Source organism: Falco punctatus, assembly GCF_963210335.1.
Source record: "Falco punctatus genome assembly, chromosome: 1".
Taxonomy (NCBI): domain Eukaryota; kingdom Metazoa; phylum Chordata; class Aves; order Falconiformes; family Falconidae; genus Falco; species Falco punctatus.
The window spans coordinates 23,635,473-23,662,584 of NC_137580.1; the positions used below are offsets into that span (position 1 = coordinate 23,635,473).

The 27,112-nt window shown below is 48.8% G+C and overlaps 2 protein-coding genes across 6 annotated transcripts in view; one reads left to right on the top strand and one right to left on the bottom strand.

Moving 5' to 3' along the window:
- Positions 1-5,213, top strand: part of CCNI (cyclin I) — a 35,626-nt gene extending 30,413 nt beyond the window's left edge. For all 3 annotated transcript variants that reach the window (XM_080409234.1, XM_080409232.1, XM_080409233.1), the window contains 4 exons: positions 1,400-1,474; positions 1,641-1,781; positions 2,618-2,848; positions 3,535-5,213. In XM_080409234.1, the coding sequence (XP_080265360.1) occupies positions 1,400-1,474; positions 1,641-1,781; positions 2,618-2,848; positions 3,535-3,993 (906 nt within the window). In that variant the 3' untranslated portion in view covers positions 3,994-5,213. The remainder of the gene's footprint in view (positions 1-1,399; positions 1,475-1,640; positions 1,782-2,617; positions 2,849-3,534) is intronic.
- The window catches only part of SEPTIN11 (septin 11), a 68,940-nt gene continuing 46,306 nt past the window's right edge, over positions 4,479-27,112 (bottom strand). The window contains exons 8-11 of one of the 3 annotated variants that reach the window (XM_080408922.1): positions 23,016-23,148; positions 21,794-21,981; positions 10,134-10,261; positions 4,479-8,270 (exon numbers count right to left, since the gene is read on the bottom strand). In XM_080408922.1, coding sequence (XP_080265048.1) covers positions 8,089-8,270; positions 10,134-10,261; positions 21,794-21,981; positions 23,016-23,148 — 631 coding nt within the window. In that variant the 3' untranslated portion in view covers positions 4,479-8,088. Of the gene's footprint in view, positions 8,271-10,133; positions 10,262-10,287; positions 13,247-13,625; positions 17,628-21,793; positions 21,982-23,015; positions 23,149-27,112 lie in introns of those variants that run through there. The other 2 variants (XM_080408921.1, XM_080408920.1) reach the window with 2 other exon arrangements.

Consider the following 27,112-nt stretch of genomic DNA (forward strand, 5'->3'; position numbering starts at 1 on the left):
CTGCGTGAATGGTCAAGAACAAGTTCCAGTCTTGCCCTAAGGGAATTCATTCTCTTTGCTTTCAGTGACACCTGAGTGCACAAGCGGATGTGGATGTGTGCACGCACTGCCCCCGCTCCCAAGTGTGGATTTTCTAAACATATTTAAGTAGAAGTTTAAAATTACGCTAGGAAACCAAACCTCTAGGCATAGCATGGTCCTTTTTAAGTAACTAAGGCTGAGCGTAGGTAAAGATTTTCAGTTTGGACACAATCCTGCATGGTTGTGGGGTTGTTTTTTTTTGGCACTCACCCTTCAGCTACCCCATAAACTCTGTTGCATTTGCTAAAATTTACCTAGCAAGAATAAATCGTGGCAGCAGTTCAGGCTGTAAGTAGATTTTCACATTTGGTGCAGGATTTTCACTTACCTTTGCTTTCAGCATCTTCTAATGTGGAGAGAAGAGCACCAGCTGCCAGTAGGCTGTCGGAGGTGGGGGCACGGCTCTGCAGCTGGCTACCCGCTCGGCTGCAGCAAGGTTTAGGAACAGCGGCTCTGCACTTCCCGGCCCCCAGCCACTAAGGAGTTGCTGGCCGCATCCTATGGCTTTTATGCGGGTGCTGGAAGCCAAGTCAGACAGTCACATTGACAAAGATGGCTGCAGAGTGAAAACTCCAGCCGCTGTGCCATACTCAGTTATGCGCGCAGCCTGGTCCATCGCAGGGACTGCCCGCATGCTTACAGCCACGCAGCCTGCGGCCCCCCTCTGCCCCCAGCCGAGCCGCAGAAAAAGGAGGTTTTGATGCACGTGAAAAATCACCCTTTCCCCTCCAAATTTCACTTACTCTGCCTAAAACAACTCACTGGAAGGGACCACCTCTCCTCTGACAATCCCCGCGCCGCAGTTTTGAGAACTGCAATGTGAAATTACATGAGTAGTGGTTTTCACGGGTGTTTTACACATCCCTTGGCAAGGACAGTGTTTCATAAATTACCTTCTTTTTCCTGCCTATTCTGTGTCTGACCCCCAGCAGCACTAGCAGCAGAGCTCTGCTGAAGCAGATGGAGTGGCAATATTTATTTTTTTTTGCCAGGTGACAGTCTGGCCCTTCTGATTCTCTCCTTCCTGTTTCTACTGCGGTGCCTAAACCCGAGCTCTTTCCACTCCAGCGCTGCACATCAGTGGGAGCCAGTTACGATCGCAGGGCTGGCAGGTTGCTGCTCTGCCTTACATCACGGAGTGTGGAGTTTTGCTTGGCACGGCTTGCCACTGCTGTGGCGTAGGAGGTCAGCCTGTCGATCCGGAACGCAGTGCCTGGGCAGCCGAGACCCTGGGGCTCAGGATGTCCAACCAGAAAGGATTGAGCGTAATTTTTGCATCACATTCACACAGAGACTTCTCTGCTTTTCTGTACTGTAGGCCCGTCCAAAGTACTTGAACTGTATTGCAATCAGCTGCTTCTTCCTTGCTGCAAAGACCATTGAGGAAGATGAGGTAATTTTTTTGTTCTTACCACCTTAGCATTGTGTGAACACAGCTCTCCCAGTCCTGCCTTTGCTTGCACATGGTGGCTGACGCTTGCCAGGACAGGAACGAAGCGTTTTGTGTGATTTCTATAATGACTGGTTCTCTCATTTCTTTTTTGTGTTGGCTTTTGCAGAGGATTCCAGTACTGAAGGTGTTGGCTCGGGATAGCTTTTGTGGTTGTTCTCCAGCTGAAATTCGCCGAATGGAGAAGATTATCCTGGATAAACTGAACTGGGATCTTCACATGGCAACGCCACTGGATTTCCTTCATATTGTAAGTAAAGGGCTGCTTGTGTTCTTTCTGGTGTCTGTCGGTGTACATAATGTATCGAGGTACCTAGACAAAAACTGTACCTGTAGGGGAGCAAAGACCTCAGGATGTGTTTGTAATTCCTCTGTACAAGTAGTTTCTGAAAGAAAAAGCGTTGCCAAAGAATTTCAGGAGACTTGTGACACTTGGGGTGCAATTTCCAAAACGTGGGCGTGCCATCTGACCATCTGGCCTGTTTTGAGGCATGTTAAACTACACACTAAGACTCACCACTCCTGAGAAACATTGCCTCATAATCTTAATTGCTAGTGCGTTTGCTCAGAGCTAAATGCCAGGCAGCACAAAAGCAGTTAAGTACAGCCATGGAGAAAGCGCTGATGCTGGGCGATGGGTATGCTCTGTGCCTGCTGCAGAAGGGCATGGCCAGAGAACCAGATTCATGGGTAAGGCAAAGGGACGGAAAGTGTCCTGAGGTTCTCTTGAATTTCATCCTCTGCTTGCTTGAAAAGGGGTTTTTGTCTAGGACACCAACTGCCAGACCTGTGTTGCCGAGAGAGAAGGGTGGAAGGGGGTAGGCTTTTGCAGAGCCCCGGGAAGCCTCGTTCCCCAGGCAGACGATGTGTACGATGCCAGGTCCTGCCAGAAAGGTGGCACCAAGCTGCTGGCAGGTTCAACGCCTTGTTTTTTTTCCCCCACGGTGCAGAAATAGACTGTTAAGCTGGAGAATCCTTGTGCATCAGAGACGTGTCGCATGCCATTCTTGAAGTCTGACCTGGCTTTGCCTGTGGGGTTGCCTGTCAGCGACGCCAGCTGCCTCACGTGCTTGTTTCCCCCCCCAGTTCCACGCAGTTGCGGTGTCCAACAGGCCTCAGCTACTGACCATCCTGCCCAAGCTGAGTCCCTCTCAGCACGTGGCGGCGCTCACCAAGCAGCTGCTGCACTGCATGGCCTGTTACCAGCTGCTGCAGTTCAAGGGCTCCATGCTGGCGCTGGCCATCGTCAGCCTGGAGCTGGAGAAGCTGCTCCCCGACTGGCTGGCTCTCATCATCGAGCTGCTCCAGAAGGCACAGGTGAGGGGGTGCTGGTACCGCACATGGCAGCGGGGAGGGCCTGGGCGCCGCAGGAGGCTGTGTCTTGCTCCATACTCCAGTGAGCCGAGCCAAGCCAAGCCAAGCCAGCCGGGGCTTTCCGATCCCCAGCTGCTGCTCTCTGCCTGCAGTTACGCTTTTGCAAGGATGGCGGTGCTTCAGCCTGAAGCGAGGGTTTGTTTGGGACAGTTCTGCGAAGTTTTGATGGTGACTGCATGCAGTAGGTGACAAAGGGAGGAGCTGAGTGTCCTGGTGTATGCAGGCACTCTGCACTGCGGAGAAAACACCACACTGGGGAGAAAGTCCTGGTTAGCCGCTCAGCCATTCACGCTAAGTGCATGGGGTGGTCCTGACAAGTACTGCAAAGACAAACACTCCAGCTGCTGAAAATACGCAGTGAAACCTTCTAATATCCGAAAGGTTTCCCCTCTTCGCTATTCCCATGAGGCGTAAGAAGGAGCAGGGGTCCGCATCTTACCAAGTCATCGTGCTGGGGGTCTTTTTGGTCCTTTATCGCTTACTTTCTCCTGCATCCAGCATGTCATTGAGAAGTGAGGGGCCTGGGTGGCGGTGTGCTCAGAGCCTTTGCCCTGCCCTGGCTGACGGCCTCTCCTCTCCTTGGCAGTGATCCCGTAATGCCGGTATCTTTGCTTGTCTTCCCCCTCCAGATGGATAGCTCGCAGCTGATCCACTGCCGGGAGCTTGTGGCACATCACCTTTCCACTCTGCAGTCTTCTCTGCTGCCCAATTCTGTATATGTCTACAGTCCCCTCCAGCATACCCTGGTGACCTGTAACAGAGGAGCGTTCAAATGCCAGCCCTCCTCTGTCCCAGGGCCAGGTTTCTCCAAGGACAACGGCAGGCCAGAAGTGCCAGTCACAGGTACAGCTGCGCTCTACCAGCGTCTGCCAGCTCCCAGCGGTTGCAAGCAAGCCTCTGCCAAGCGTAAAGTGGAAGAGATGGAAGTGGATGACTTCTACGATGGTATCAAGCGTCTCTACAACGAAGACATTGCTCCAGAGGTAGTGGCTCTTGAAAACATGGGCTCTGTTTGTGGCGCTGATGTCTCGAGGCAGGAGGGCAACGTTTCCCCTTGTCCACCTTTACAGCCAGTCTCTGTTATGTAGCTGTGGGCGCACACCACCTGCTCCACCACAGCTACTCTAGAAACCGTGCAGAACCTGGCACCCTGTGTTCTCAGTGGGGGAAGAAGGGGCCATACCTTCTCAGGCTGAACTGAAGGGAGCCAAAAAACAGAAAAAAAAAATCCCAACCCTTTTTTGAATTTTTTTCTTGTGCGGCTAATTATAGTTCCACTATTTAAGCACTTAAAAACACAAAAAAGTATAAAAATCTAAAAAAAGACCCAAAAACCAAACAAAAAAAGTAGCAAAAAATTGTTTCTTTCTAGTGTTGTCAGTCCCACTGTTTTTCTGCTCCTGTGTATTGTAACCCATCCTCCATGTCCAAGAGCTCACATCAGTCGTGCAGAGTTGTTCCAGGTTTCCCAGCCAACTACCACCTCTCTGATCCGATCTCCATCTGCTCCTTGCTCTCTTTCTGCTTGCTCCTTTTTTAATTCTCAGCAAGTCTTGTGCATGATGTTCTGTACTACCTGACCTTCATGACAGCTTTCTTTTTCCTTTCTAAAGAAAAAGACCTTTTTTGTTTTGTTAGCACTTTGGTGTTTAAATGTGATAATGTTTAAAAACTGGATTTAAATAAAAGGTTAGTCAGGAAAAAAACCAAAAACCAATGCTTGCAAGCTGCTCCACACTTAAGTAATAGCCACAGGAATGTGAAAGTACTCTAGAACACTCGGGCAGCCGGCCGCTGCTCTCTGTACCTTGCACAGAGACTTCTCCAGGTTGAAACAGTTTGTGTTTTCTAACACAGCAAACAGCTAATGGATTTTGTATCACTTCAACAAAAATGGTATTTTTTTCTTGTTTGCACTCAGTGTGGATTTTCACCACTGCTTGACTCTACATCAAGTGTAAACCTTAAATAGTGCAGAGTCTGTTTTTTTCCCCATATGTTTCTACGCTTAGCATGTGACCCACACTGCTCGGTGAGGTGCTGGGGCAGCTACGTACGCCTGAGGTTTGAAAGGTGTGTAATTATCAGCCACAAAACCAAAATACCCTAACCCGGAAGTTTTGTGTTCATGTAACCTCTAACCAAGCGTAAAACCTTTGAAAACTTGTCTCTTAAATGTACACCTCTGTTTTCTCAGAATGACCCGTTCCAATTGTAAGCTCTCTCCACAGCCCTGAGGAAGGTATCGTACTTGGAGCCATTGTACTGATGAAAGCCTTCTGGTAGCAATAAAGAAAGTTGTCCTGGATTCCGAGTCTGGTGTTGTGCTTTTCACCCCCGTCCAGGATCGGTTTTACTTGGAGGCCGCAAGGGAGCTGCTCCGTGCCAGAGCTGTGGCAAAGCGACTTGAGGGGCGCTGGGCAGCCGGGGTGCCAGGAGAGCTGCACAACACAAACTCATCACCGCCTCTGCAGCGGTTCCAGCTCTAGCCTCAACTCCGGTGCTTCTCACTCCTTCCTCGGTCCCAAGGCTGTTCCTCTTCCCAGCTGAGCAGAGGCCGCTTGGTGCATCCAGCTCACCCATCTTGCAGCCATCTCCTTTCTGCTATTCGGAATGGAACGCCTCGTTGGAGTCGTGTTTCCTGAGCTCAGGCTGGCTGTGGGTGCCTGCTTGCCTGACACCCCTTCCACTGAAAGGCACGTCTGGTAATGAAAAGGTTAGCACAGAATTCCTTTCTGCTCTTCTCTGTAAACTCGTAGGCTATGGAATTGATTCTGCTCTGTAATCTCACCTTTTTCCCGGCTGGCTTTGAATTTCAGGAGGAGCCGGCCCCTCCTGCCTTACATCTCCTGAGGTGCCATTGGTTTTGTTGCGCGGAGTCCACTGTGACAGACACTTCTCGGGGTTTCAGCTCTCTTCCTGCCCGTGTCCTGGGGATCTCATCCCACAGACATATTTCTCGGCGGGGTGTGCACCTTCCTTTTCCCCTTCCAGCCCTTTCTGTCCTCCTTATGGTATAACCAGTCCCTGACCTTCTCTCTTCTCCCGTTGCTCGCTTTTCTTCAGCCAGGGTGCTGCGCAGGTTTGGGGCTTCACCTACCGCACCCCCAGCAGAACACCCCTTCGCCGCAGGAGCTCCGTCATCCTGACGCCCACTGCTCCAAACCCACTACAAGGCGAACACCTTTTTCTGTTAAATTACACAGCACAACAGCTCGAAATAAAAATAACTGCCCTGATTTCCAACACTAGATAAAACAACATTAGCATGAGAAAGATCAGAGCCAGGCCGTTTTCACACTGAGCCAGGCACCCGCGGTTTCTGCACAGAGGGGAGCCTGTGCGCGCTTGCTGCGTGTGAGCGGCGGTTCAAGTGATCCAGCTTGAAGGGAGCAGTTGCTCAGCGCTCCAGCTGCACCCGCAGTCAGAAGTGAGCCAGGCCTCTTCCAGCGGTGCCAGCCTGCACCGTACACCGCTGTGGAGAGAGTTTTTCAGGGAAGAAGATGGGCCCGAAGTGCCACGGCGTTGTCATCCCACGGCAATAAATCTAAGCCTCACCTTCCGCTGGCTTCTCCCCGCCCCACGCTCCTTCCCTCCCAGTTTCAGGGATGCGCTCCCCATTCGGCTGCAGCAGCGGCAGCACACAGGCACGCGGGAGGATCCCGGCCCAAAGCCATCTGCAGACGCGCAGAAGGAGAGGAGTTGGTGCCGGGCTGGAGAAAGGAAGGTGTTTGGTGTGCCAGCTGGCGGGACCCCGGCTGGAACAGAAGGGGGGGAAGCTGGGCGTCAGGAAAGAGATTTGGGTGCTGCCGGAGCAGTTCTGCTCTACCAGATGTGCTGCAGCCGTGGTTGTGAGGCGCTTTGTGAGAAGGCAACAGAGTTTTCCTTCTCACCATTTTCTTCTCCCGCAAAAAACAACAGGACAAGAGCAGGTCCTGGCTGTCCCCACACCAGGCGCATCCCCAGCTCGCACAGCCCTGGTAGCGGAGCCCTGCAGTGACGGAGGCTGCTGAGCTGCGCTGGGCCCCAGGTGTGCCACGTTTGCAGGCAAGAAACCTTTTTGTTGTTGCTTTGAGGAAAAGCAACAACTTTGTTGTTTGCAGCAAAGGGGCAGGGAGATGCCTCTAGCAAGAAGCAGCTTTTGAGAGTCACAAAATTACTTTTACGGTACCACCAGCTGCCCTCAGAACTGCACTCGCTAAAGGCAGCGTTACTTCTGGCTCTGCAGGTATTAAGCACCACGCTGGAAAGGGTCAGGGCCCAGGAACCTTCCCAGCCCCCCTGCGCTGCACCAACCCGGAGTGCACCTGAGGCACCCGCCTGAAAAGGCAGGGCTCAAAACCTCCCCTGCTGCCAAGGCAGCCCTCACACCCCGGAGCCCCCAGCACCCAAGCACTCCCCCAGCCCCGGAGCAGATCGCAGAAGGAGGCACCTTTTTATCTTGTTGGCGCTATGCACAAGTCCATGCTGCTTGTCTTTCGCCTGGCTACAGGCAGCTCCAATGCAAACAAGGCTGGGACAGGCAAAGCCTGTCCCCAGTTGGGCAGATGCCCCCCTGCAGGGCCTGGCTGAGGCCGCTGCCCGGCTGTCTTCGTGCAGGCACTAGGACACTTGTGGGCCAGTTCCTAGCTGCGCTGCCCAGCAGCATCCTGTTGCCTTTTGCTCTTCTGGATGCAAAAGGAAAACTCCCTCTCTGCCACTGGGAATGCACCGCCTGAGGTCATCTCTTTCCTTCCTCTCTGCTTTTCCTGTGAGCACACTAGATTTCAACGCACCCTTTCAACCCACCAGCATGTATGGAACGCATCCACTGAGAGAATGCCCGGTTGTGCCTGTGGTACCTTGATACACCCGAGAGCCCGGCGGCACCATCGAGGCGTACAGATGCAGTGGGGTACAGAGGATTCACCTGCAAAACCACTCGTGCCCCAGGTGCAGGCCCTGAGCTCTGCCGTGAGCCAGGGGCAAAACATAACCGGACTCGGAGCGCCAGCTTAGCCCTCCTGTCCTGGTGCTGACCTGGCTGGCTGAGCTGTGCTTTAGGGACCAGCCACCCTGGGTCTCGGAGGCCAGGGCTGGCACACAAGCCTCCACAGGGGACTGCAGCAATGTCACAAGGTGCTCTTCAGCTCTGCAGATCTCCTCCTGCTGCTGGTGCAGCAAGCACCCATGTCCCAGGCCAGCTAGGGCCAGCAAGGAGCCCATGGAATGCAGGTCTGCATTGCTGGCTGCACTGGTGGACAGATTTGCAGTGTTTTGCAGCTAAAAAGGCGATGTTCAAAGACAGGCTTGCCTTTCAAAATGAGCCACATCCCAGCACGACCAGCTCCCCCACACAGCAAGGTCCAGCTGATTTGGAAACAACCTGCATTGCCAGAGAGAAAATACATTTCCCACTTCTCACATTTCCTCCCCACAAACAAAAAACAACCAACCAACCACCAGGCAATGACACAGCCCGAATGCAGCCCTCACCCATTGCCTCGCCACTCCGCTAGCGGGCTGACTTGTATGTTGTTCCCGCTGTCAAAACACAGGACCATCCTGGAGCACTGCCAGGGCTGCCTGTTACGCAGAGGAGAATATCCCCTGATGCCCGTGACTTCTCATATTCATGTGGCCTTCCCCCAAGCTTCACAGCACCCCGATGCTTCATGCTGCGGACCTAGCGAAGATGGCGAGCACTGGGTCCGCCTGGTGTAGCAGAGGCCCAGAGCAGCAATGGCAGGAGTGCCGCTGAGCACAGGGGTCAGGTGAACGGCCAGCTGCAGGGAAACCAGTTGTAAACTGCAGGCTCAGTTCAGTGCTGCCTCACCTCCCTCTGGGGCAACGGGATAAACCCATTCCATGCACAAACCCATGCACGCCGCTGCTCAGCACAGTGCCCCAAACCCCAGGGAGCACCCGGGCGCGTGGCAGCTGTGTTTCGGCAGAGCACTGCTACTTGTTTCAAAGCCGCCTAGCAATACTCCCAGCTCACCTTTATGTGCCGCGCAGCTGTTACTCTCTGCAACACCCCATCTTCCCTCAACATCTCACAGGGGTTTGCTTTGAAGACCTGATAGCAGTAACCTCTCTGCAATTTTCTCCACAACACTGCCTCAGAGATACCGATTCACCTCCTTCCTCCCAGTTAGCCCGGGGGGATCATTCATAAAGTATTTCTCTCTTACACAAGACCTGCAGATAGTGAGCGTGGGGGAGATGCTCGTTCCTCAAGCAGCTGGTAGGTGGATACCTCAGTCCCCTCTGGCAGGCACGCTGCCACCCAGCCCGCAGCCACATGGCACTGCGCCCCGCCGGCTGCTGCCATGGGGCACCTCCAACCTGGAAGCTGCTCCTAGCTCTGCACTTTGGGAGCTCCTTAAAGCTCTTTTACTCCCCAGCAGCAACAGGAGGGTTAAGCCCACGAACGATTTTAAACTAGCTTACTCCTGTGGATGAAGCGGCTTTCCCAGCTCTGCTGGGGGCATCTGATGACACCAAGTGACAAATAACCCCTCTGGGCTGTCCAACAACAGGTTTCACACTGCAATTACCTCCCCACGCTGACACCTCTTCCCCCAAGAGCTGTGTGCCATGGAGGAGCAAGCCAAAGGCACAGCACCAGCCCCTCCGCCCAGCACAGAGGTGCGGGGAAGCCTTGGCAGCGCTCCTGCAGCTCAGCCCTGTCCGACACACATCTCGCTGCAAACACCGCCTGCAGCGCCCACACATGCCTTCCGTTCCCCTCCCTCTGCCCCAGCATCCACCACCACCAGACTGCTGGATGTCAGATGTTTCATCCCGCTCCCCCCTCTTAAAGTTCCTTGTGCCTCTGTTCCCCATGAATTTACCTTTAAAAATAGAGAACAAAACCAACGAACCAAAAAAGCCCAAACCCCAAAACCTTCTGCAGATACCATCCGCCACAACAACCTGGGGCAACAAGTTCCAGAAGGGTACTGCCTGCTCTGTAAGAATGTTACTCTGTTTTGAGCTGATTTCCTTTTAGCTACGTGCTCTCTGGTTCTAGTCAGACAGCGGGGTAACTAGCAGGTCAGCACCCACCACCATCATCATAACTTAGCGGACTTTGTAACACAGAATCAGGCTAAATAAATTTAGGCTGCAAGGGACCTCTAGAGGACACCTGCTGCAACCTCCAAGCTCACAGCAGGGCTGATCCTCCCTCTCATCTCAGCCTTTCTCTCTCCAAACTGAGGCCTCCAAGCCTTTGCAGTCTCACCTGGCAGGCTGCTGCTCCATCCCATTTTGTCATTAGTGCCCTTCTCTAACTCCACTACGTCCTTCTGGAGACATGAAGTCCAGAGGTGCATGCAGGACTCAAGGCACCAGCACAGCAAAACTCTACAGCTGCAAAATAAAGGCAGGTCAGGTCATGTAAGTGTTGGCATTTGGTTTGCACTTACCTGCTTCTTTTTATATAAAGCTTTTAAAAAAAATTTCTATCTGGATTTAGAAGTCAACCAGCAAAAGGGTTTTGCCCTTCTTCGAACCTTCTTGACAGAGGAGCACTACTGGTGGGTCACCCAGCCCTGAGCCCCTCCAGCTGCTGAGAAACCACCTCCTCCAGTACAGCCCTGCACTTGCAAAGGGCACAAGTGCCCTAAAAGTCAAGGTCTGCAGAGCTCCTGGCAAAGCCCAGGGCTGACCCGGCAGACGGGAATCCATCGGGATACTCCTTCAGTGTTGCCAGCCTGCAAATTTGGTCATGACTTCCTACTGACACACAAGATTTCAGAGTCACAAGGCACAGCTACATGGCTAAGATTCCTCTCTTTAAGTACAGGAAAAAAAACCCCAAACAACACACCACCACCTAATTTTTTTCTTCTTACTTGCAGTAAATGATGCCCAGCCACCCATGACCAACCCTGGGTCCCAAACCACTGTCATCATCCCAACATGGGTGAGCTGACACAAGGCAGAGCCCAGCAGAATAGCTCTGTGCCCATCCAAGACCATGAACTAAATACGTAAGTGACTATTTCATGAGAGGCTATAGCACAGTGGTGGGATTTTATAGGCTAGACGCCTACCACCAGATAAACCCACACCACAATTTTTAAATGAAGGCAAAAAAAAAAAGTCCAAGGAACATGAGAAACATAAGAAGAGGATTCCCTCCCCAAAACAGGGGCACTGGGGAGGGTCTCACTGCCCAGGGTGCTGCAGGGGCCGTCCCACAGGTGGGGTGGCCTCTGGGCAAGTAACCAACAGGTATTTTGGCAAGCTGGAGGCTACCACCATGGAGGGGGTTGCAAAGACAAGCCACGACAAGGCCCCTGGGTGGTCCCTGACACTGCAGACTGGCCTAGGTGCCAACACTGAAAAAAGAGAGACACAGCACTTGTAAATGGGGTGTTTTAATGGGCAAGACATTTTCTCAGTAAACAGCAACCGCCTTCATGCGCAGAGAACCCCAGGCCAGAGATGAGTCGCCCTGGATGAGGCACAGGGGTGGCTCAAGGACCAGCAGCCCCAGTCCCGCAGCAGCCCTTGGCTGCAGGGTTACTGATTCACTTCAGATAACGTGTGGCTCGGCCCGTCACTTTTTGCTAGGTATGGCTGGCCCGGTGCATGCAGAGCTGCTGCCTAAGTCCTGTCAAAACAAGAAGGCTTCCCTCCTGCAACCTGCTCCCAGTTAGCAAAGCACCTGCAGAGTAAGGAAGGACTTGACACAGGCAAGGTTTAATCCAACAACACCCTCAAGGCCTCAGCCTGTGCGGCGGTAGGGACTCTGTTTCATCCTCCAAAGGCTGGATGTGAAATGTTTTCTAGATCTGGCTCTCCTGGTAAGCACCAGTGGCTGGAGTGCAGACCCTCACCTGAGAGTGCTGAAGGCTAAGGAGTGGGGCAGGCCCCGTTGTCAGTATCAATGCAAAATCTGTCCTAAGCTACATTTGTGCTAATATCCCTATCCCTTCAACTTGAGCAATGGTCAGCAATGCCATTTACATACCAGGTAAATCATTACAGCATATGCGCAAGGCCAGTATTTAATAATCTTCCCGATTGTATCTATAAAGTCACTTAGTTGGCTGCAAAGGTTTTCCAGGATAAACAGTTCTTCTGCCACTTTAGAAAAATACCACCAGGCTGGCAGGAGTGTCTAACCCTTGTCACTGAAGAGTGCTGAAAAATATTGTGCTTCTTTAAAAAAACCCAGCAGGTTTCAGCAGAGACCCGTGGCAGCTTGCGCTTCGCACACAGATTGAGGAGGCAAACCCTGGATGATTTAATAGCATCTTTTCCACGGCAGGTTAAAGGAGGTGAATTCCTTGATTAAGGGTCACAGATGAGAAGAATAAATCACTAGTATTCGGTTAAAGAAAAAAAAAAAAAAAGTGCATCACCCCACATGAAAAAATATCCAGAGAGGATCATCAGGCTGTCCCCTTCCATCCACCCCAACCCAGCTAGAGGTCACTACACACCAAGTTTACGAGCTTTGTTTTTACCTTCAAACAATCCTTTGGCACTTCTCAAGCTTTTTGACTGAATTCACTTCCAAAGTAAACAAGTTAGAAAGTTGAACAGCTATCCCATGTTCAGGATTGGTAAAAAAAAATTATCACTAATTAGGCTTCATGAAAACAAAATGAAGCCCTCAAGCGAAGTACAAGTCCGTGCAGCTCAGTTGTACAAGAAGAGATACCTACTTTGCTCATATGCAGGCAGATCAGCCAGAAAATAGTAAGGCCTTGGCTGCCCAGAACAGGCTCCATCAGCACATGGTGTGCGACAGCCATCCTCGCCTCGTGCGGCTGCGGACTGAAAACAAGAAGTCATCCAGGTCTAAGGACTTATTTTCAGCACGTGTCGGAGGAGCACAGGACGTACTTGTGATGAAGCTGTGGTGTCCAAAGCAGCCAGACGTGTTCTTTAGATGCAGAAATGAAATACTCCAGCTCTACACACTCACCCTCATTCACAGTCTGTCATTCTATTTGTCATCAGCAACACGTGTGTATTATGGCAAAAGGAAAGAAAATGGGAGGGGGGAGAAAAGAAAACCCACAAAACTAACCCGGTGCAGTATGTCACATCATGGCCAAGCTCCCTCCTCCAGCCGTTACCTCTGTCATTTTTGGAAGCCTCAATTCTGTCGGAGACACGCTGGGAGCAGACAGATCCCGCACAGAGACACACAGCACAGTGCACCCTCAGACGCACAGGTGAAAAACAAAAAGGGAAGGAGAGAAGGGCAGACGTGATGGAAGAATGAGATGGCTCTTCTCCTGGCACCCGTAGCTGCAGGCTCTTCCAGTGCCCTACTGTCCACTGGGAGAGAGGGTGTGGGGGCTTTGGCAAGATGACGTTTACATAAAGAAGAAGCTACAGAAAAAGAGAAAAACAGAAAAGAAAAGAAACAGAGATTCAGAATTGAAATGAAAAAGTGGGAGAGAGAAGAGAGAGAGAGGGAAAAAAAAAAAAAAGGAGGAACAACATTTTAAAGGAAGTAAGCCATGAAGGAAGGAATGCGCCACAACCCAACTATACCGGGGAGGCCTGGACCTCTCCAAGACACCAGCTGATTTGGAGAACAAACCGCCACAAAAAGCGACTGACAAACACTGGCACAAACCTACAGAGGCATCTCCAAAACACAACCCAGCTGCTGGGAAACTTCGCGCTGCCTCGGCCTCTCCTTTCACACAGTTACAAAATGGCAACAGCAAAACAAAGTCACAAAGGCCACGCAAAGACCAAGGCATTTGGGTAAAAATATATTTCCTCTCCCCACTTCAAGTGTTGGCACTATTTGCGTATATAACCTAAAGCATATACAAGAAACGACTGAGTTTAGCTACAAGGTTATTATTCAATTTGTAGTTCAAAAACTGAAATATTTTAACATCAAATAAAGTGACAATATCTAACAGATGCATACATATAATTTGCATTAACACTGTATGTAGGTTAAACAATTATTTAGTTACAAACACAGGTTATTTTCAAATAGCAAGGTAATAAAGTTCTACATCTATAGTTTAAGGCAATCGGGATATTAAAAATGTATACAAATACAATATTTCTACCGCTGTTCACAGCTTTATTTTCTGTTAATTAAAAAAACCCCTTCATATTTGTATAGTTCCATGCTGATACAGGCTGATGAGAGCATCATGGATATTATACACTGCAAATGCAACCAGGGTCCTTGGAGAAGAGACAAAAATGCGGCTCTTCTAACACCTTAGAAGGGCAAACGGTAACTGGATTCAAATGGACATTATCTGATATGATCACAAACAAAAAGACATTTCCATTTTCACTTGGACATTTTAGGAGAAGCTGAATGAGAGCTACCTGGAGAAACACTGGTCATGTTAAATAAAGACACGCTGGGAGACACAGAAATCCAAATCTCCTCGACAGGATGTCAAGCTGTCAAAAGCACACAGAGGGGGTGACACCAGCTGCAGTTTTCAGGCTGGCGGGGAGCCCAGAGGGTGGGTGTCCGTCACTGTTCCCCCCCCTCCCTGGCAGCATCACACACTGCAGGAGATGCAAGGTGATGGTGCATGGAACACCTGTGAGCTCAAAGGGCACCTTCCTACTTACTGCCCTCCTGGACAGGAACAGTGCAACCCCAGTGAGGTTTTAGGGGAGCAAACCCTTGTTCACCTCTGCCTTTTTGGCTGACTGCCAGACACACGCGTGCCCACCTCTACAGAGCTATCGCGGCCCCTCTCAGCGACCTGGATTTTGCGTGTTTTCCCATTCTGAGGGTTCACTCCATGCCCTGGGAACACCATCATCCCAGAAACACACATTTTAGTGTGCTTTCCTGGTCCTTTTTATTATCCTAAGGTTTGAAATCCACCTTGTCAGGAACATTCGGCATTATCAGCTAGTTACCATCACTGCCTAATGCACATTAAAGGCTGCAGTGCCTCTCAAGCCAGGCTTCTGCCCATGCAACTGCCTCCCACGGTTCCACCAGCTGGCTTGGTAGCTTCAAGCACGCAGAGAAGCTGCGCAGCGTTGCTTTAGGCATCCAACAGAAGCTGGAAGGCATGTTCCCTACGGCTTCTTTCCAACATCTTGGCAAAAGCAGATTATTGCAGAAAGTTTTAAAGTAGTTTTAACCATGCCACTTGTAAGGAAGCGGACTTAAAGACACCCCCCCAGAAAAAACACACCTGGTTTCATATCAGTAGTGAAGCAGAAAGGGTGAATCTTTTACTCCTGTACTTACATGCAAAGGTAAAAGCACATCCAACTAGATGTGAGTGTATGATTTGCTTCATGCAGAATCAGGTGCTACTGTGAAAAAAGGTGTAAGTAAAGAAAGAAGTGCAGCAGTAACAAGCTAAACATGGCCCAGGAGTTTAAGGGGAAAAAAAAAAAAGTCATTAACATCTCCTTGGCAAAAAACCCAAACCAGTACCTTTAACTTCTGCAAGTTCACAGTTTATTCCCAGTTTCTCCAAAACAGCTTGCTTTTGGCTGGAGAAAGAAACTCAACCAAAAAGACATTAACACACTTGGCCACAGCTTTCTGTTAAAAAAATAATAATAAAAAATATGTATAGCTAGACAAAGCTGATTTCCCCTGCCAAACGTCCCTTGAAGGGCTGTTAAATGAAGCAGGACAAATAAACGTTAAAATTAGTTTTCTACTTGGCACAAAATGTCGGTAATTAAAAAGAGGACATGCACAGAGACAGCTGAAGCACAGCATACCAACACAAGTATTCAGTGATGTGCATATGATGTCATTGTAAAAAAACCTGACAAAATCCAAACTTATTCCTTGATAACTCAAGATTTTAAAGCTTGATTTGCCAGAAGACACAGAACCATAGTTTCATTTTTCCAAACAACTCCCTAGCAAACCTATTGAACTTGACAAAAAATGCATCATGATTAATAAGACCAGGTAAAAAAACCACACCCAAAAAACAAACACATGAAAAAAAAAAAAAACAGAAGAGAAAAAGGAAAAGTCTCAACTGTTCCATTTCCAGCTTATTCATCTTCAATCAATTCTTGCTGTCTGTCTAAGACACTGTATTTAGATGTCCTCTTCCCAAAGCCATGTTTAAGCAGTGAAGGTTAAAAAGCAAGACAACACAAAGGCCAACCTCCAAACACATTTCACAGTCCAGCACTTCAAAAAAGGTGGTAATTCTGCCTTTTTTTTTTTCCCCTCCCAGAGAGGCAAGAAACTCCATCCCAGAAACAAGCAAAGAACTGCAGTGTGCAAGACTTAAGTGGAAAGAGTTATTTAAGAGTGCTTTAAGGAAAGAAACAGGAGACTACCTAGCTAGGAGCAGTGGAAATGCTGGCTGTACATCAGCAGAAGAGAAAGAAATCCAGAAGTCATAGAGTAAGCATGGCTCGCCACTTTTTGGGAAGGAAGGGAAAGAGCCTGTCCGAAAAGCAATAGCATAGAAAATACACATTAAACAGACCAATATTCACCCGTGCTGGCCATGCAGCGAGGCCTAGCTGATGGTAAGTCCCCTTTGCACATTCAAGGGACATCTGAATGGGACGTTGTCCCTGGCGCAGGAGGGCTGGTGGGGAGCGTAGGGAATGTACGTCTAGGCACCTTCTCTCCCGTGACACGAAATTCTGGATCCCACAGCTTTGCAAGTCTGTATTTAAGTGCATGCAGGAATCCTTCTAGAATCATAGAATCATTTAGGTTGGAAAAGACCTTTAAGATCACCAAGTCCAACCGTTAACCCAGCACTGCCATCACTAAACCGTGTCCCTCCTGAAGGCTCTAAGAGGATGCTGAAGGCTATGCCTTCCCCCTTACCCAGGCGTCTGATTCCACAAGGACTGCTAAGTCTTCCTAAGATCACACGCATTGGAAACCAGGTACTATTTGAAGTGAGGTTTCAAAGGTTACGGTCAGGCAAGTAACCCATGGAAAGCAGTAATAAGGTACGGTCCTCCCAGGCACCTGCAGCGCCGCTCGGTTCCCACCGCAGCATTCAGCAGGTAGCTACTACACTGAACTGGAAGGGTGGCTGTGAAAATATGCCAGCACATGACAATAAATCCAAGCCAACTACTATGATCAAGTCAGACAACAAAAACAGGAACTAATAAAAAAAATATCATGCAAATGTAATGGCATGCAAGGTCAGTTAAACTTTGGTTATCTACACACACATACCCCCCCCCTCTCCCCCAACAGCGGGACTCGTAATTGCTGTGACACATTAGCTATTGAAGGAATAGGGTCGGACTAAACTCCAGGGTTTAGCCACACCAGGGACAGGGCTATGACCCAGTAATTCCCTGCGGCTGGTTTCTGCAGAGCCAGGGACCCCCTTCAGCCCAGGGCTGCTGCAGCCAGCCCTCCGAGAGCCGGGTATGCCAGCAACACTGAGGACCTGACCCAGCCAGTGATGATCACCTGAGCTGCTGATGTCCAGCCCTGACTCTCAGTTCCAATTTGGGGCCAAGAATGATTTGCTGCTGCTGGTTTTGACAAGAAGAATATATGGTATTGTTACTTTGCCCCTCCACCCACACCTGAACATCCAGTTGCATACAGTCCTGTACCCAATCCTTCTTCCTTCTTGTTCCCACTATGTTATTAGATGAGTTAATAGTTATTCATGTTAAAAAATGAAGAAAAAAAAAAAGAAAAAAGATAAAAGAAAGAAAACAGATGGCAGAGACACATTACTGCAAAAGCAGGTGAATGCAGGAACATCCTTGGCTTGACAGGCTTTATGTGAAGCTTGCACTGCAAGTTAAAAAAAAGAACAAAAAAACAAAAAAGTTAGCAATAATTGAACTCAAAATGGAAAAAAAAAAAATCAAAATCAAAGAAAGCCGGGAGAGCCAACACCAGCAACCCGCTCTAGTGGGTGGGCATGCAGATGGATTATGGAACTATAAAGAAATTAAACCCTGAGGCTGGGCTCTACTCCAGCCTATGACAAGCAAAAGCAAAAAGAAAAACCAAGGGGCAGGACTACCTGAACCACCAAACACATCAGTTAGTCAAGGTTACAGGTGGTAACCACACAGCGGCTGGTGTCTTTAAGCTTCATTTTTTCAGAACGTGCATGGCCGGGGGGTACAGTTGCAGGTGTCCTGTTTGGGTCACGTTACAGGGTGCTCTCACGGAAGGCTCTGTGTGTAGCCTCACCCAAACGCGGGTGTCTCAGGACTGGGCACCATGATGTCTCCCAGCACTTTGGCACATCAGCATTCAGACACCAAGTCAGGTCCTTCAGACACCAACAAACCCCTCTTTTTACAGGGCGTTGGGCCAGGCCCTGACACGTGTCGCAGCTCAGGTTATAGCTGAGTGTCACATCTTGGGGACTGCTTTGGGGCTAAGCATGACTCGTTGACGGCCAGACCAGTCACATCGGGCTGGAAATTATTGTGTAGAAAGGAAACTGGAAAAAAGTTTTTAATCTAATTTTCAGAAGTAGCTTGAAATAAACAGAAACAGAGCCCAAACAGATGGTCCCAGCTCCTGGGGGGGTTGAGGATGAGCACGTAACACAACAGCACATGTTGAGGCATGCATGTGGCCATCTACCAAACAACAGGCAAGCACCAGAAGGCTATTTGCTGCTCCTATTTGGTTTTGCCAAGTCCATTGCCAGGAACCATCTCCAGATTGTTCAGGTTTAAAGCACAGTCCCATCCCAAAATTTCAGCAGGGCCTTGGTAAGTATGCCCAGTCCCATGTTCAGGGAAGCACTTCAGTACGTGTCTATTCTACAGTCACACAACTGCCCGAGGTACATCGATGTGCTCTCCTGCAAACAGCACACTTCTGTCATCAGGCCTGAGCTGCAACAACTTTACCTCAGCTACAGGAATCTGAGAAATGGATTACTAATTTTTAAAAAAGGTATTAAACCCCCAAGCTGTTCCTACAGGAATAGTCTGGAAATCAAGCAGGCCACATTCTCCCTCATGGAGGTAGGCCAGCAGCAGATTTCACCCTGAACCTTCCCTCTGGCTTGTACAGCACAGTGGAAAGTCTGCTGTCCAAGTTGGAGAAATCTAATCCCACCTCGAGAAAAAAAAAGCATTCCCGTGAATTACTTTCTGGGGAGGCTACAATGATCGTGCATGGCAAGGATTTCCTCTGGCAACCGCACAAGAACCACCACAGTCCATGTCAGCACAGAGAAAGGTGGAAAGCCTTACCTATACAAACTGCAGTTGTTCAGTAGAGTGCAAGGAGAAACTTAAAGCCTTTAGAAAAAACAAGGTATGCTACAAGGCAGAAGCATCAGCATTTCCCTTTAAAGCCTCTGTTAGTAATTCAGACACTAAAGAACAATCAAAGGAGTTACGGCACCTGGTGTGGAACGACACTGAAAGGACACACTAAAACACGTGCATGTTCCTCATGACTGGATTTCTGTGAATGCATCAGCAAAGCAGAAACTGTGTTTGTCACAGTGGCTAGAAACATCCATGGATCACACCCACAACACTGTGCATGTGCCAGCCAACTTCACAGAAGCAAATAGTAGCTAACACTGATGACCAGAAGTTACAAAACGCCCCGGACTATTACATGCTGCACTGGTCTCGTAACGAAGAGGTGAAAAAACTGACTGCAGAGTTCTTACAAATATTAATATACTGCACTGGTCTCGTATCGAAGAGGTGAAAAAACTGACTGCAGAGTTCTTACAAATATTAATATACTGCACTGGTCTCGTATCGAAGAGGTGAAAAAACTGACTGCAGAGTTCTTACAAATATTAATATACTGCACTGGTCTCGTATCGAAGAGGTGAAAAAACTGACTGCAGAGTTCTTACAAATATTAATATACTGCACTGGTCTCGTATCGAAGAGGTGAAAAAACTGACTGCAGAGTTCTTACAAATATTAAGCTACCAACTCTGTTTAAGAAATAAGATAAAGAGTCCTCAAAATTTTCCATTCTTTTTAGGAAATAGGTCACCACATCTGCCCTCTCACATGAGAGAACACCAGTGTTTCAGCCTATCCTGTTTACAGGTGTCGTTGCAGAACGGTATTTCAGCATGCTTGGACGTTAGCTGCCAACACGCTGTTTCTAAGTTCAGCATGACACTGATCCGCCTGTAATGATTTTCTACCCACGCAGAGCATGCAGCACGCAAGCACTCGATGTATTTCAGCGGGTGCCGAAGGCCAGGTTCTCAGCACAAAGCAGCAAGGCTCCATAGGAGCTACATCAATTGACATCAGCTGAGGAAGTAGCCCTAGGCCCTCCCCACCTTCCCCAGGGAAGCCAGGGGCAGAAGCAACAAACGACAAGCACCAAACCAGCAGTAGGGACAGGGGACATGCAGCGAGTGTCAGCCTAATTTCCCAAAGTATAAAAATATACTAGTATATATGCAATACAACAGAATCTCGTGGGCTCACGCTGCAAGACAGCTCAGACCTGACTTCAGTTCACAGGTTAGCAAGGGAGAGAAAGTGTCTATACCACATTCCTACTGGCATTTTGGTTCTTTCAACAGTGACAGCTTAGTGTTAATCGAGTAGGTTACTCTGCCAGGGTCTGCTAAGGAATGCACCCCTTCACTACCAGCTATTAAGAGAAGCGTGGAACCGTCATTTTTGTGTGTGGGTTAAAGAAGCGTTTTCCAGTGAGATCTGCTGCATCACCATCTATACAGCTTTCCCGATTGCAGTTATCAACTAGTGCCATTATCACAGGTGACCCAGAAGGGACTCGCACAAGTATCCCCTTGCTAGGTACGGAAAAACCAGAATTAGGACAGGAGGCCTCAGAGCAGCCTGTGTTACAGTAACCTGACTCGCTGCACTATCCAAACAAGCCAGGCACAGTCTGCTTCACCTCTGCAAGGTCTAGCTGGCTTCACTGTATATATCCCATCTACGTGGACCGTGTGTTCTGGTTTTTCAAGCCCAGTGAAGTAGCCAGTATCATGTCATATACAGGGGTCTCTTGCACTAACAGCAAGCTAAACCCAGCCATCTCTGAGCACAGGCTGCCAGAAGGAGATTACGTCAATTTGGATCAATTTAGAGCTCAAGGTTTTCAGCGGAGCTCTGCAGTGACCTAACTGAGCCCAAGTCAATGGCAACGTTCCTCCAGTTTCAATGGAAGCAGAGTTAGGTCCAAACTGAGCACATCGGAAAACCTCACCTCCAAATATCAACCGTGGGACAGGCTCTGCCCACAGATAGGCTTGGTGCCCACTAAGTTGCTCAGAGTACTGGAGGGTATAGGATTACACTCCTACCATACAAATATAAAATAGTAGAAAACAGTGCCATTATCTTCACTAAAAGGTATGGGTTTCTTAGCTTATTAAGTCAACTCGATACAACCACAAAAGCCACTGACCTGCAATTACGGTACCATAGTAGTTTGTTATTTAAAAAAACAAAACCAAAACTTCATGTCTTCAAAGCAAGGTTCCAAGTATTCACTTTTGGCACTAGCATTTCCCATGTAAAAATAACATGGTGGGTTTGGTTTCTAATCTATGTCTACTTACAACTATAGCCTTAAGGAATGGGAACTGGAGACTACTGTTGCATGAAAGAAAGGACGGGTAGAGACCCCCTGAACAAATTTGGCTCAGACAGATAAACCTGACTCCAGAACACCCCAGAGCTGTTCCAGATGCTGCTGGACAGATCACAGGCCAAACCTCTACCATCCGATTGCTCTCCCATACCAGTCAGACTTCGACATAAAACTTGAAGGTACTCTTCTAGAGAAAAATTAAGATCATGTCCCTGGCCCACCCTTTAGAAAAAAATATTTTATTTGATCAGGCTGATAAAAGCCCAGTTTCCAGTCTGGTAATGGGAAAAAGCAAATACAGACATGCAGCGAGAAAGAAAAAACAACCTCCCAAACTGTAACAAACCCTACAAAGGATGTGGGTGACATCCGCTTACTTTTTCTTGTCCTTGTCTTTCTTGGTTTGTTGAGAACCTGCCTGCTGGGCCTGTGACTGTAATAGCTGAGCTGCTGCCTTCTTCTTTTGAAAGCTGTTCAGCTCTTCCTCAAGTTCCTTCTTTTTGTCTTCCACTTTTTTCTTCTCTTCTTGGTGAGTCCTCTTTAGATGGTCAAACTTTTCGTGAAGCTGCCAGGACAGAGACAATGAGAATTGGACGGGAAGAGAAGAACGTTTCACCCCGATTACTGGTAACGACGCCTGAAGCAGTTCTGCTGGCACCGAGGCCTCACTGCATTAACAACAAGTCATTGGCCTGTCCCAAGCACGTCTGACTTCGTGAGAAAAGCCCTGCAATTAACACACACTTGCACACAGATGGTGGGAATTTAAGGCACTGCGGGAATATGCCAAGTCTCTGGACATTTCCAGACCCCCATGTTTCCCATCCCTCATTGCTGTGTACCGAGCAGACTCTCTCGTGCCTGTGCTAAGCCAGAAAACGCGGCCATTCAGGGCAATACTCTTCTCTGCACCTCTGCAGAAGTACACGCCCCTCCGTGAGGCCCAAGAAACAGCTCCCTCCCCTAGCAGGACACCTACATCCTCTCTGTCCCACAGGAACCGGTGCTGACCTACACACCCACGGAGCAAATGACAGCAGGGCAGCTCCCAAAGAGCTCTGTCACAGCCATGCCGAGCAGGACCTACTGCTCTCCCAAAAGTCCCTAGTGACTTACTGACAGCCTCCAGAAAGGTGTGCCTGCTCGAGGGCAGTGCTGGCTGCACCACGGCTGAAGATCCACTGCAAATCAACGTTACTCTGAGCAGCACACATACTCCCTTCTTTGGGTGGGACCGAAAAGGTGAGAGAGCAGAGGACTGCCACAGCACAGCAAGGCTGGCATTTCTGTTAACTGTCACGCTGCGGCACCTCCCACTTCTTCCATATGTCCTCCTTCAGCTGCCCAAATCCGGGGAATACTCCTGCTCCATTTTACAGGCACAGAAAAGTGGCAAAGGACTTGTGTGATGGGGCCACGCCACAAGTCCACAGCAGGACCGGGAACTGAGCTTGTATCTGCTTCTCGAGACTGCTTATGCGCAGCAGGCACCTTTGCAGGCTTGGTGTTGGAGTCTGGATGCTCACCTTCTAAGGGCTCTTTTGGAAAAGCCCCAGCCTAAATCCTTACAGGAAGTCCTCCGAGTTACAATATACTCACATCTTTCTCCGCTTCCTTCAACTCTGCTTCCTTCTCCTTCACTCGCATGACAAACATCTGCCTCATTTCATCCTCCTTCTTCTGGAGTTCACCCAGGAATTCGTTCCTCTTTGCTTCGTAAGTCTCTTGGAGGCTGTTAAAAACAGCAAAAACAGTCAGAGCTGCGTTTCAAGCACAGTCATGAGTTTCCAGCCTTTGGTGATCTTACCGCCTCGTCTCCTCACAAAACTTTGTCAGAGGTCCCCGACTGCAACAAAGGCACTATCACCTCCACCGAACCTAGGTGGCAGCAATGGGAGACCAACTGGCAAGGCAAAACACGAGCACTCTGCTCAGGATCCTGTAAAACACTTTGCAGGCAGGATGACCATCCGCGAAAATAAAGAGCCACTACATAAGCAATCCCTTGATGCTCACATGGCTTGTGATCTGTTTGAGTCACACCTCCTCGGCTATCGCACCGTTTGTCCTGAACCTCTTCATGGCGAGTGCAAGATTTGTGGAACAGACGGGCATATCAGAGTGCAAGATCTAGCTTTAAGTAGTTTGTAAGCATGACACTGACAGAGCAAACCTAATTTGCACTACTCATTGCTAATGGATTCAGATCAGGGGCTTCATTTAGATAAAGCTACCTTGGGAGACATTTCTCTCCTTTAGCTGTCAAGGGAGGCTAAGCCTTTGCAAATGAGCAGCAGCGCTCCTCCTCCAGATAACCACATTACTGGATTCCTTCATTCCTTTATTCCCCCTCTGCTTCTTGTCATTCCTTTATTTCCCCAGCACTGAGATACCACAGCAAAGATTTGGGACACAAAAATACGTTGTCCATGCACCTCTGAGATTTTCAGAGCCTCTTAGGAATTCTGGATGCCAAATTCCTCTTCATTTTATTCCTTAAATGGATCTGGATATTCCAGCCATAATGATAGTGTGGGAATGATAACTATTTCCCCCAAGATGCTTTTCTGAAAATGCATTTTTTTAAACAAAAACTCCACTGATATCATACAGATGTGTTGCATCCATGCACCTAAGGAACACATTAACCACTGGGCTAGTGGAACATCTTAATCCCATTAAAGCCAAGCTTTTGCCTTTCCTGGCACGTGGTGGGGTTTTGGTGGCTTTTTTGTTGCTTGCTTTTGTTGTTTAGGTTGTTGGGTTTTTTGAGGGGCTGTGGGTGTTGAACTGGGAAACAAAACCTGACAGATTCAACCCAACACTTAGGTTTAACACAGCTAATTGCTGGGCACTTCAGCTGCCTCCTAAAATACTCCACAGACAGGATGCCCAGAGCTGCTCTTGCACAGCACTGGCCGCCCTGGAAGAATCACACGATTCCAGCTGACCACACCAGCTTCCCACATACTGAAGCAAAAATGCTGATTCTAAAAAATGACAAAAATCTTTTCATGGGAGAACAGGGCAAGAGGCATTGTTGGATTCTTAACTAAATCAAGAGCCAAACCAGGCACAGCAGATAAGAGATGAGGAGACTCCAATCAAAGCTACCCTAAAACGCAGTCTTGAATTTAATCCTCTGACTTTGGACACTGAAACTTAAATTCATAAACCCTTCTGAAGGCTCTGGCTAGAGCCTAGGAAAACCCTGAAGGCAGATTAGCCTTCACTGCTCAGCGAGCAAAAATTGAATCTGCAATTAGTGACACACTATACTAGGGAGCAGCAGAGCCTTACGGACTGAAATGGAAAATTCTGCATGCTGCTATTCATATCCAGTATTGCAAACAATTAATTGCAAAGCTTGTTTCCAAAAACACAACGCCAGGTGATAGGCTAGCAGAATAAAGCTGGCAGAAGTGAGGGCAGCAGGGGCTTGCTGTTAAATTCTCCCAGATTCAATGCTAATCCCAGCTTCAAGCTTAAAAAACGTACCACTAACCTAAAGCCAGCCAATTTAATTCTCTACTGAAATGACTCCGACTTCTACAGAAGGAAATTTCTCTGAGAAACTGGCCTGGCAACTCCAGCCTGCATATGAAAAACCCACTTACAGCCCTAAGGAGTAACAGTCCAAACCAGCTGGGATCCCTGCAGCTTCTCACAGACAAAGATGACAAGGGAATTCACCTTTTAAGTATATAAACATATGAACCTAGATTACCAGAGTAACTTGATTCCCCAACACACACCCACACACTGAATGATGCCCTTGCAAATAATATCCTTTTTTCAAAAGTGGTTTCAGAAAATTAACTAGAGCAGCAGAGAAACCAGCCCACAACAGATGCAGGACAGCAGAAGGGTCCCCATTTCACTGAGCAGATGCCTATAGGGGCATGGGTGCTCCCTCCTCACCTCATGCAGCTTGGACAAGCAGCGGGGGTTCTGCCAGCACGATGGGGCTCATGAACACCGCCAGCCTCCCTTTTTCACATTCCCACAAGCGCCTACACAGCACCAACGGTTTGCTGGGGTCTTCTGCCCTGTTGACCCCAGGGGTTACAAAAGGCTCCCTGCTCCTGGCTGATGTAAACTGGCTGAAGTGTCGGTCCCTGCAGCTCCCAGGGCCCAGACCCGGGGGAAAGGCATGCTTTTGATGCCTGGTCTCAGAAGGAAGAACCTGCTGTTTTCCTCATTTCAGATATATATCAGCCTTGGCTAAACAGCTCGGGATCATGGGGTTTTTTTGTTTATCAGAGGGAGGAGGCACCCAGAGCAAACTGTTCTGAACTAGCATGTAACCGATGGAGAAATTCTGTACATTTTCATTTCCTTTCTTCTTATAGCTTGGTCAAAAGAGGCCTCATATACAGGAAGCAATGGAAATTCCTCAGATTCCTCAAAAGGAAGGGCTGAGCCCATCTTAAACCATTGCTCTCCAGATAGGAAATCCAATAAAGCTTCATGCTTGGGCTTAGTAACAGAACTGGGTTTGACTGATTCCAGCAGAGTTTCTGTGCTGCAGAAGAGATGCAGCTGCATAAGCTCAGCGAGTCACAAATCAAACCCTGAACTGATGCAAACTCCATGTTGTAGCACAGACCTTGCTCAGCTTACCACCGAGCGCTGTTTTCTAGAAACAAGAACACAAGGCTCCCAACTCTGCATTCTGCTCTGGACCACGCCTGGCTTTCCCCTGTTGAGGAGCTGGGATGAACCATGTCCATGGTTATCCACACAAGCCAGCTGCAGGGCTGCCCTCTCAGGGACTGGTATGCCAATTCCCAATGTGCACATGTTATGGGGGTAAACCCACATCGATGCACGTTTAATTCTGACTGCCTTTGCCTGGGGCACAGAGGAGCGTGGGATGCTGCTAAGGCAGTGGGTGCAATTATTGGGGAAAAGTTGGGGAGGAATGGGAAACAGGAAATGCAAGGAGAAAACAAACACTCCCTCCCAAATTCCCACACAGCTGTTGTCCCTGGCTAATGACTTGGGCTTCAGACCAATAAAGCTGTCTGACAGCATAAACTGTGCATTTAGGAATAAACCAAACCTCAAGCATTAGCCCTTGGCAACTCTTCATAGCGCACCTTGGACCAGCTGTGACAAACCCTAGGAGGGTCAACAAGAACATTTATCCCAGGAATTCCCCTTTGGTAACCAGTTATACCTCATCACATGATTCACCTTTGTCTCAGCACTGTCACAGCTGCACTTTTCAAGCCCAGCAATTGCCTGCAGTCCTGACCTGCAGCAGAGCAAGCTGCCTGCAAAACACAGTTGAGTCGGCAGTGGAGGAAAGAGGGCACTAATCTATCATCTGAACGTTTCAAAACCTGCCCTCCTCCAAGGGCAAAAAGTGTCAGGAGGAGTTTCTGAAGTGATTAACAAACTCACTATCCAAAAGATTCACTCAAGACTCATGGTATTGCCAGAAGGAAGATGAGCACAAGCTTCACGTAAGACTGGACAGTTCATAGGTTTTAGGAAAGCAAGAGCAAGGGTGGAAGGGGTAAAATAATTTAAAAAAAAACCAACTACAGACAGCTTCCAAACTCCAAAATGAGATTGTCCCAGCCTGAAAAAATGACAAGACTACAATACAAAGTTAACTGCTGTTAACTGTTCCCAGGCAGACATGCCTACAAGCCCTGACTGCATAATACCACCAACACTCTCACCAT